The sequence below is a fragment of the Ailuropoda melanoleuca genome, chromosome 10 (assembly GCF_002007445.2).
Source record: "Ailuropoda melanoleuca isolate Jingjing chromosome 10, ASM200744v2, whole genome shotgun sequence".
Lineage (NCBI taxonomy): Eukaryota > Metazoa > Chordata > Mammalia > Carnivora > Ursidae > Ailuropoda > Ailuropoda melanoleuca.
Genome location: NC_048227.1, coordinates 36,070,755 through 36,082,003, shown reverse-complemented (window position 1 = coordinate 36,082,003; position 11,249 = coordinate 36,070,755). Strand labels below are relative to the sequence as shown.

At 41.4% G+C, this 11,249-nt stretch overlaps 1 protein-coding gene across 2 annotated transcripts; it reads left to right on the top strand.

Moving 5' to 3' along the window:
- Window positions 1–3,878: 3,878 nt before the first annotated feature.
- On the top strand, window positions 3,879–9,715 carry LOC100469647 (olfactory receptor 2C1). Of its 2 annotated transcripts, XM_034669618.1 has the most exons (4): window positions 3,879–3,938; window positions 4,469–4,507; window positions 6,819–7,004; window positions 8,732–9,715. In XM_034669618.1, the coding sequence occupies exon 4, from the start codon at window positions 8,777–8,779 to the stop codon at window positions 9,713–9,715; it is 939 nt and encodes a 312-aa protein (XP_034525509.1). In that variant the 5' UTR covers window positions 3,879–3,938; window positions 4,469–4,507; window positions 6,819–7,004; window positions 8,732–8,776. The 2 variants fall into 2 exon arrangements, with proteins under 2 accessions (XP_034525509.1, XP_002931181.1); XM_002931135.4 differs by lacking the exon at window positions 6,819–7,004 and having other exon boundaries at window positions 3,913–3,938.
- Window positions 9,716–11,249: the final 1,534 nt, after the last annotated feature.

The window sequence follows — 11,249 nt, the reverse complement described above, 5'->3', positions numbered from 1 at the left end:
TCCCTTCCTTCCTTCCTTCCTTCTTTCCTTCCTTTCAGATTTTATTTATTTAACAGAGAGAGCACAAGCAGGGAGAGCTGCGGAGGGAGAGGCAGAGGGAGAGACAGAGGGAAAGGCAGAATCAGGCTCCCACTGAGCAGGGAACCCAATGTAGGGCTGAACCCAGGACCCTGGAATCATGACCTGAGCTGAAGGCAGACACTTAACTGAGTCACCCAGGTACCCCTTTTCTTACTTTCTTGATCTTTCTTGATAAAAGTCCTTTCATACACAAATTTTTAAAAATTTTGATGAGGTCCAGTTTGTCTATATTTTCTTTTGTTGTTTTTTGCTTTTGGTGTCATATCTAAAAACCCATTGCCAGGGATGCCTGGGATCAAGTCCCTCATTGGGCTCCTTGCTCATCAGGGAGCCTGCTTCTCGAACCTCTGCCTGACACTCCCCCTGCTTGTGCTCTCTCCCTCCCTCTCTCTCTGACAAATAAATAAATAAAATCTTTTTAAAATAAATAAATAAAAAAACCCCCAAATCCAAGGTCACAAAGATTTACCTGTATATTTTCTTCTACAAGTTTTATTATGTTAGCTCTTATATTTAGGTCATGGATACATTTTCATTAATTTTTTTGTAGAATGTGAAGTAGGAGTCCAACTTGATTTTTTTTGTTGTTGGTATGTAGCTATCCAGTTGTCCCAGCACCATTTGTTGAAGAAATCATTCTTTTCCCCCACTAAATGGTCTTGTAATCCTTACTGAAAATCAGTTGACCAGGGCACCTGGTGGTTCAGTTGGTTAGGCANATTTAGGTCATGGATACATTTTCATTAATTTTTTTGTAGAATGTGAAGTAGGAGTCCAACTTGATTTTTTTTTTTTTTTGGTATGTAGCTATCCAGTTGTCCCAGCACCATTTGTTGAAGAAATCATTCTTTTCCCCCACTAAATGGTCTTGTAATCCTTATTGAAAATCAGTTGACCAGGGCACCTGGTGGTTCAGCTGGTTAGGCATCCAACTCTTTTTTTTTTTAAAAGATTTTATTTATTTATTTGACAGAGATAGAGACAGCCAGCGAGAGAGGGAACACAAGCAGGGGGAGCGGGAGAGGAAGAAGCAGGCTCACAGCAGAGGAGCCCGATGTGGGGCTCGATCCCAGAAAGCTGGGATCACGCCCTGAGCTGAAGGCAGATGCTTAACGCCTGCGCCACCCAGGCGCCCCAAGCATCCAACTCTGGATCTCAGCTCAGGTCTTGATCTCAGGGTTGTGAGTTGAAGCCCTGCTTTGGGCTCCACGCTGGGTATGGAGTCTACTAAAAAAAAAAATCAGTTGACCATAGATATATGGGTTTATTTCTGGAGTCTCAGTTCTATTCTAGTGGTCTACATGTCTGTGCTTATGTCAGTACCACATCATTCAGATTACTGTAGATTTACAGTATGTTTTGAAATTGAAGTTGAATCCTCCAACTTTGTTCTTTTTCAAGATTGTTTGGCTAATCAGGGTCTCTTGCAGTCTCATACGAATTTGAGGATTGGCTTCTTCATTTCTGCAAAAAGACCATTAGAATTTTGATAGGGATTGCATTGAATCTATAGATAGCTTTGGGGGCATATTGCCATATTAACAATGTTAAGTCTTCCAATCCATGAACACAGGGTGACTTTTGTTTTATTTATGTTTTCTTTATTTTATAAATGATTTGTAGTTTTCAGCATAGAAGTCTTTCATCTCTTTGGTTAAATTTGTACTTGGGTATTTTACTCTTTTGGATGCTATCTAAATGGAATTGTTTTCTTAATTTCCTTTTTGTGTCGTTCATTGCTGGTATATACAAACAACAACTGATTTTTCTATGTTGATCTTGTATCCTGTAACTCTTCTGAATTCATTTATTACATATAACAGTTTCTATGTAGATTCTTTGGGCTTTTCTATATATAAGATCATATCATCTATGAATAGAGAAAGATTTTTCTTCCTTTCTAATTTGAATGCCTTTTCTTTTTCTTGCCCATTCACTAAACCTAGAACTTTCTGTGAAATGCTAAATATTAGTAGTGAAATTGGACATCTTCGTTTCTGATTTTAGGCAGAAAGCTTTTAATCTTTCACCATTGAGTATTATGTTGGCTGTGGGTATTATTATTATCATTATTATTTATAAATGCTCTTTACCATTTTGAGAAAGTTCCTTTTTTCNGAGGGAACACAAGCAGGGGGAGTGGGAGAGGAAGAAGCAGGCTCATAGCAGAGGAGCCTGATGTGGGGCTCGATCCCATAACGCCAGGATCACGCCCTGAGCCGAAGGCAGACGCTTAACCACTGTGCCACCCAGGCGCCCCAGGCTGTGGGTATTATTATTATTATTATCATTATTATTTATAAATGCTCTTTACCATTTTGAGAAAGTTCCTTTTTTTCCCTAGTTTGTTGAGTGTTTTTATCATGAAAATGTGTTGGATTTTGTCAGGTGGTTTTATTGCATTATTCATCCCCCCTTCACTTTATAATGTGGTGTATTATATTAGTTGTCTAATGTTGAATCACCCCTGCATTTGTGGGATATGTTCCACTTAGTCATGCCATATAATCTTCTTAATATGCTGTTGGATTCAATTTGTTACTATTTTGTTGAAGATTTTTACATCTATACTCATAAGGGATATTGGTATGTAGTTTTCTTTTCCTGGGGTATTTTGTCTATGGCCAATTTATTTTTGACACAGGTGCAAAAACAATTTAGTAGATAAAGGACAGTCTTTTCAATGAATGATGCTGGAAGACTTGGACATCCATATGTAAAAAAAAAAATAGACCTCCATGTACATTTCACATTTTATATAAAAATTAACCCTAAATTGGTTACAGTCCTAAATGTAAAATCTAAAACTCTACAAGTTCTAGAAGAACATAGGAACATGTGACCTGGAGTTAAGCAAAGTGTTCTTATGCATGGCACTGGAGTATCATCCATAAAAGAAAAACACAAATACACTGGACCCTGTTAAAATTTTTTGCATTTCCCATGAAAGGTACTGTTAAAATAATGAGAAGACTGCTTTGGGAAAGAGTCTTGTAGTTCCACAGAAGGTTAAACATCTATATGACCCAACAGTTCCAAAACTAGGTATGTATCCAAAAGAAATGAAAACATATCCACACAAGAACCTGTTCACAAATGTTCATAGCAGCATTATTCACAGTAGCCAGAAGTGGGAACAAACTGAATGTCCATCAGCAATGAAAGGAATGAAGTACTGATTTATGCCATAACATGGGTAAACCTTGAAAAACATGATGCCAGTTGAAAGAAACCAGCTACAAAGGGCCACATACTATATGAGTCCTTTACATGGAATGTTCAGAATAAGTAAATCTATACAGACAGAAAGTAGACTGGTTGTTGTCTTGGGTACAGGTGGGAAGGTTTGGTCGAAATGGCAATAGCTATGAAGTTTCTTTTAGTGATTATGAGAATGTTTAAAATTGATTATGAAGATGGATTGTACAACTCGATGAATATACCAAAGTCTATCAATTGCACACTTTAAATAGGTAAATAATATTGTATCTGAATTTTTTCAGTAAAGCTGTTTTCAAAAATAAGAATAAAAAGACAAGCTATTGACTGGAGAAAATATTTGCAAATCACGTAACTGACAAAGGACTTGTATCTAGAATATATGAATAAATCTCAAAACTGAACCATAAGTAAAGAATTCAATTTTATTTTATTTTTTTAAATTTTTTTAAAAGATTTTATTTATTTATTTGACAGAGAGAGAAGAGAGACGGCCAGCGAGAGAGGGAACACAAGCAGGGGGAGTGGGAGAGGAAGAAGCAGGCTCCCAGCGGAGGAGCCTGACGTGGGGCTCGATCCCAGAACGACTGGATCACGCCCTGAGCCGAAGGCAGACACTTAACGACTGAGCCACCCAGGTGCCCCTAAAGATTTTATTTTTAAGCAATCTCTACACCCAAAGTGGGACTTGAACTCCCAACCCCGAGATCAAGAGTCCCATGCTCTACCAACTGAGCCAGCTGGGGGCCCCAGAAAGCATTTAAAAAACTGAGTTAGATCATATGAAAGTACCTTGAAAAGGATAAAATAATATCACTGGTAATTAGTTAAGGAATGTGGTTATTCTTATTACTCTTCAATTATTAATGTATCTTTGGGGTGGGCCTGAGGTGAAAGATGGAGTAGGTTCTTCAGGGACAGAGTTTTCCCCGTGTGCTGGCCACGCAAATGCTTTGTGCCAATTACCTGTGGGAGATGGACTGTGCCGCCTTGGGCTCTGCAGAATGAGCCAGAGCCAGCGGGGCTTCCAGGTGGCAGAGCCAGGGCTCCTCAGATAGCCAGGGCCAGCCCCAGGGCTAAAAACCTGTGCTCGCGACTAGTGGGCAGGGGAGCAGCCGCACAGCTCAGCCTCCTTCCTAATTTCTCTCTCTCCTATTTGGTCCACCAGGGACGGCACGATGGATTTGGGAGAGTCCTGAAGCCAAAGGTATGTTTCCTTGAACAATCCACGAACTTTTATTAACAGAGACTTCAGGGTATGTGAGAGGCAAAAAGGGAACAAAGTTGGGGAAAGGAGAGAGAAAGAGAGATGTGAAATGAATGTCTTTTTAAAGGAGCTGATTTTGGAATCTTCCCACAGAAGAAGGGTTGGAAGTGACATGGCCTTAGAGCCCCAAGCCCATTTGTGACCTTCTCTATCAGCTGAGAGAAGAGATAGGAGGAGAAAATATTTGAACTGTGAAGGGAAGTTTTAAAACTACAAATGACTGTGAGCCTGCTTCTTCCTCTCCCACTCCCCCTGCTTGTGTTCCCTCTCTCGCTGGCTGTCTCTCTCTCTGTTGGATAAATAAATAAATAAAATCTTTAAAAAAAAAATAGGGGCGCCTGGGTGGCACAGCGGTTAAGTGTCTGCCTTCGGCTCAGGGCGTGATCCCGGCGTTATGGGATCGAGCCCCACATCAGGCTCTTCCACTCCCCCTGCTTCTTCCTCTCCCACTCCCCCTGCTTCTTCCTCTCCCACTCCCCCTGCTTGTGTTCCCTCTCTCGCTGGCTGTCTCTATCTCTGTCAAATAAATAAATAAAATCTTTTAAAAAAATAAAATAAAACTACAGATGAGGAACTCTAGCAAAGTCATTTGTAAAATGGTCCAGGAGAAGAGCTGGGAAATTCTTGATCTGATGAGAATAAAGAAAAAATTCTTCAGTGTGCACTTGAGTCCTAGGAACAGAATCCTCAACAGGAGAATGTCACAGAAGACTTGGTTATAGTCCAGTGCCTTCAGGCATACAAATCTCTAGGAACACATTTCTCTCTTGCCAAGGAAATTTCCAATGTTTTATCATGCTGAAATCTTAAAATATCCTGTCATAATTTCTCTTGCTTTTAATTTAAGCCTATTTTGCTTTTCAGAGGAAAATACCTGTTATGCAATCACACATCTTTAAAATCCCCTCATTGTTATGAAGACATTATCTGGAAGAGAAAGCAAAACCAAACCTCCCTTTAACCACTTGCTAAACTAACGTCTTAGCTGTTCTCCATGAGAACTATTTCCTCCTGCTCCCTCCTCTGTAAAAATCTGCACGTGCTCCATGTCTTTTAAGCCATCAGACAAATCAGGTAAGACCTTCCACTAAGCGTCTGCCCAGGCACTGCATGGCAGAAAGCTTCCCTCCTGGTCCCCACGTCAAACACTCTGCTTTCCCTTTGGTGACACCCACTGCAAATTGCTGTCACCTTGCAGAGAGATGCAGCCTGGAGAGTTATTCCTGGAACACCATGCTTATCCAGCCATTTCCATTCTGAGTTTGTGGTGTTCAGTTGGTGTGCCTGTGTGATACGTTTAGCTCTTCTATTTTATGAGATCCAATGCTTGTTAGATGTGCAGGCACCCGAGCCAGGCTCACGATCCACGCAGCCAGGATTTTTGTTCTAACAGTAGCATCAGAAATCAAATTTTTAAAAAAGATTTTTTATTTATTTATTTGACAGAGGTAGAGACAGCCAGCGAGAGAGGGAACACAAGCAGGGGGAGTGGGAGAGGAAAAAGCAGGCTCATAGCAGAGGAGCCTGATGTGGGGCTCGATCCCATAACGCTGGGATCACGCCCCGAGCCAAAGGCAGACGCTTAACCGCTGTGCCACCCAGGTGCCCCCAGAAATCAATTTTAAGGGAGCTTGGTTGTCTTCCCTGATGTGAACATCAAAAGCTAAAGTCCCCTTCAGACAGCATTTATTCCCTTAATTTCTCTTTATAACTATTTCTTAAATTTCAATATTTTTAAACTGTGATGCCCCTTAGGCATTACAATTTGCATAAGTTTAGTTTGAACTATGTCACCTTTTTGGTTTACTGGTCCTATTTTACCTCTTTTAAGATTCAAACTCCCTTATCTCTCATTCTTGAATTCTAAGATTGGGGGATAAAATTCCTGTTAATCTGATCAAATACCTTAAACTTTCTGCCTGGAGAGATTGTGATTGTATTTCACCTCAGACTTCACCCGTCTAGACAAAGTTTGTTTTGTTTTGTGGTTCTTGCCTGCCATTCTGCCTCAATGTTACTCTCCACTGAAAACCCCATTTCCCATTCTGACCATGTCCTTAAGAAAGATTAACTTAGAACTTCCATGCATGAGAATCTGGCACAAACTGAGTTCTCAAGAATATCACTGACAACCATCTCCCACATACGTGAAATACTTAAAACATATCTAAAAACTTCTCTACCAGGATTGGGATTTAGAATTGGGCTTGTTTCTCTGCTTTTCATTATTCACTTTCCCTTTACTGCTCAGGCTAATATTAAAGCAAGGCTTGGATTCTGAGAACGTGGCGTCACAAAGGGGGAGTGCCAGCAGCTCAGGAGCTATTTCCATGACAGGAGTCAGCCGACCCCAATTCCAGATGTGGCACCTAACCCACGCGTGGTCAGTTGAGAGTTGTGGAATTTAGAGGAGGAGCAGGCAGAAAACTGGGCGAAGGTGGGCAATTACAATATCTGGGATTTTCTTTGAGACGCAAGTCGTGGCTGTTTTTCTCAACATCCTGAACATTCAAACCAATTCACAGGCAGGCCAGGTTGAGAACCATCTATGCAACATATAAGCCATTCCTGAAACTCATTCTGTACCCAAATAACCTCCATCTGGATGTCCCCCTGCCAAAATTGCCCCATAAATGGTACACCCTTTGCATTCAATATTGTCCCCTCTAGGCTTCTCTTAAAATGCAAGTAGTGCTGGATCGATTTAACATTCCCAAATTATGCGAAAAATAGGAACCAAGGGAAGAGACCATTTGAGGGAGGAAAACACCCTGAAGAGCAGCTGAGTTGCTGAATTCAAACTTGAAGTTACAGTCACATTGGCTTGGGAAGTTTGTCAAGCTCAGGCCAAGAATCTAGCTGGTCTGGCATTTCCTTCTGAACTTTCTGGTGACTGAGGTAGATAGCTTCCCCCTCTGGGTATAGTTTTTCCCTTTCCGCTTTGGCTGGTTTGTTTCTGGGCTAAACAACATTTCATATGCATAGAACCTGTCCGAAATTCTGGCATCCCTAAGCTGCCACAAAGCACCAGCCACCCAAATACCAGACAGGTTATGGAAGGAGATGGTCAGTGTCTACCTGTTTCTTTCCCCTACATGGATACAAGAGGAGAAGCACTTCTACTAGCCGGAGGTATGAGACGGATTTCAGAAAGAACTTTGGAACTGAAAGATGAGCTATCGGATGGTAACTCAGTTCCTCAGCACCCTTAGGTTTTAAATGAAAAGGATAAGTAAACTCCACCTGAGGTATAAGGTAGAGGCGGCCTGAAGGAGGGATGAAAAGTTCTCTGAGGAAAAAAGTTCTCTGAAGTCCTTATCATCCCTGACTTGGTAGAGGGACGCTATTGGCCCATTATTAACAAGGCCTAATTTTTGTTTGTGAGATGTTAAGAATTACAGTTTAGACATGGGGATGGTGGTCATATACCTCAAAGGATCAAGGATATCCTTTGAAATCTTCCAGTTTCCTTTACTAATAAAGGGTACCCACTAATTGTTTTAACCCCCTTTGGATAACTGCTGTTTATTTCTTTAGCCTGTTCCACCTCAACTTACTTAGGCTTATGTGAAGTTTTGTCCATCCTACTTTTACCTCCTCTTAACTTACATGTTTATCTTCTATATTTGGTGAATTATTCACTCTTTTCACTTTCTTCATGATTTAATAGACTCCTCATGTTCTTCCTCAAACTTCATCTTTCTAGACCAACAGTTTTCACCAGGGATGGGAGGGATTTGGAAGAGAGGGGGAGATGTTTATCAGAAACTTCTGGAGAGCTTTTCCAAATAGAGTGAGTCTGCTTCTCCCTCCCATGAGCATATAAAAACCTTGGCTGGGAAAATGTGTATTTTAAGAATTTCTACATGTAATTGTAATGGCCAACTCCCTCTACCCTGTTGTAACCACTGTGCTAGACTGAAGATCCCTCATCTTTTTGTTCTTCATAAGGCACTTCTTTCATTGCAGCAATAACTCTCGTTTGACATTCGATTGAATAAAGTTTCCATTCGTGTGAGACTGAAGGTGGTTGAGGATTGCAGTGAACATTTGCAGTCACAAAAATTAAATTGGTACTTACATATGATGCCCAGAAAACGATTAGACACTCTGTGATGCAGAGCAGCCTTATCTAATTCGCTTTTTCACTTGCTTTTCTCTCAGTGGTTTTCCCTGGACAGATTCCTTAAGTGACTGACAGCAACCAAAATGGCAGGGGCCAACAACAGCTTCTCGGAGGACTTCATTCTGATGGGTGTATCTGACCATCCCCAGCTGGAGATAATCTTTTTCATAGTCATTCTTTTCGCTTACTTGCTGACCTTGGTTGGGAACTCAACCATTATCCTGCTTTCCTGCCTGGATGCCCGGCTCCACACCCCCATGTACTTCTTCCTCAGCAACCTCTCCTCCCTGGACCTTGCTTTTACTACTAGCTCAGTCCCCCAAATGCTGATCAACTTATGGGGACCAGATAAGACCATAAGCTATGGCGGCTGTGTGACCCAGCTCTATGTTTTCCTCTGGCTAGGGGCCACTGAGTGCATCCTGCTTGTGGTGATGGCGTTTGACCGCTATGTGGCAGTTTGCCGGCCCCTGCAGTACACCACCATCATGAACCCTCGGCTCTGCTGGCTGCTGGCTGCCATTGCATGGTTGGGTGGCTTGAGCAATTCTGTGATCCAGTCAACGTTCACTCTGCAGCTCCCATTATGTGGGCACCGGAGGGTGGACAACTTCCTGTGTGAGGTGCCTGCCATGATCAAACTGGCCTGTGGAGACACGAGTCTCAATGAGGCTGTGCTCAACGGTGTCTGCACCTTCTTCACTGCTGTCCCACTAAGCATCATCCTGATCTCCTACTGCTACATAGCTCAAGCAGTGCTGGAGATCCGCTCAGCTGAGGGACAGAGAAAGGCCTTTAATACGTGCCTCTCCCATCTGGTGGTGGTATTCCTCTTCTATGGCTCAGCTATCTATGGGTATCTCCTTCCTGCTAAGACCAGCAACCAGGACCAGGGCAAATTCATTTCCCTCTTCTACTCTGTGGTCACACCAATGGTGAACCCTCTCATCTACACTCTAAGAAACAAGGAGGTAAAGGGGGCACTATGGAGGCTGCTGGGAAAGGGAAGAGAACTTGGCTGAGAGAAGGGAAAATTCCGTAATCATTTAACTCCTCCTCTTCTTCTCCTTCTACCTTTCCTCATTCTCGTTCTGGCCTGATGAGTATGAGGAGAACCAACGCTGGTACAACCAAGATATGTTCCCAACAACCCTAAGCCTCTAAGACGTGGCTAGAGTTATTTCTAATATTCTATGCTTATTTACTAAAAATCCTGTGGACTACAGGTAACAATAGAACTTAGGTATGTCTCATCAATGGCTCAGAGGTTGTTGACTTAGTACAGATCTAGCTCACTGTCCTTGTACACATGTTATTTATTACATGTAATAAATATTATTTGTTTTTTTATTTCTAGAGAATTATGTACTTTAAAAAGCAGTTCCACTTGCAATATCTTTATATAATGATGCTCTTATTCCATAAAATCAAGCCAGACATGATTAATCCCAAATGAAAACTCAAACAATTCATCTTTGTACCCTATCCATACCCCCATCTTTCTCCATCTCTCTTTGTCTCTTCTCAGTATTTCAGTCTGTCTACCCATACTTCCTTTTTCAAAAAGATTTTGAGAGAGAGAGAACAGAGTTTTTTTATTTCTAGAGAATTATGTACTTTAAAAAGCAGTTCCACTTGCAATATCTTTATATAATGATGCTCTTATTCCATAAAATCAAGCCAGACATGATTAATCCCAAATGAAAACTCAAACAATTCATCTTTGTACCCTATCCATACCCCCATCTTTCTCCATCTCTCTTTGTCTCTTCTCAGTATTTCAGTCTGTCTACCCATACTTCCTTTTTCAAAAAGATTTTGAGAGAGAACAGAGAGAGAGAGAGCACAAGCGGGGGGGGAGGGGCAGAGGGAGAAGTAGACTCCGTGCTGAGCAGGAAGCCTGATGAAGGGCTCGATTCCAGGACCCAGGGATCATGACCCAAGCTGAAGGCAGACGCCCAACTGACTGAGCCACCCAGGTGCCCCTGTCGACCCATACTTCCTATCCATATGTTCCTCTCTCATCTTGTTTACCCTCTCCTTTATGTCTACATGCCATTTTCTGCTTCATCTAATATTTGAGAAAAAAGAAAGACTATTTTCTTTAAAATTAAACCTATTAATTTAAATTGCCATCTCCAAAGTCCCAGCCATGAGATTTTCTATCAGCATTTGTATATGTTAGTATGATTGGTGGATTATGGGATGCTCTGAGACTCCTAAGTAAGCTTAAGATCCCAAGAAAGATCATCATCTCCATAAAGCATGTCCCCTGCCTCCAGATCTGGTTTTTCAGTCTTAACATTCCTGGAACACAGCAATCAGTCCAGCACACCATGAGTCATCTTGAGGAACGTAGGTATTGGAATTAGAATGCCAATATGTGATACAGCACATTATTAGAATTGCCATGGGACTACATACCTACTACCACATTTCATGTACTCTTTCCTAAGAGAAACTGGATTAATATAAGTTGCTTAGCAACTACATTTCCAAAGAAAAGGAAATCAATACATCTTAGGACTATTTTCAAAACAGTGTTGTACTTTGTGT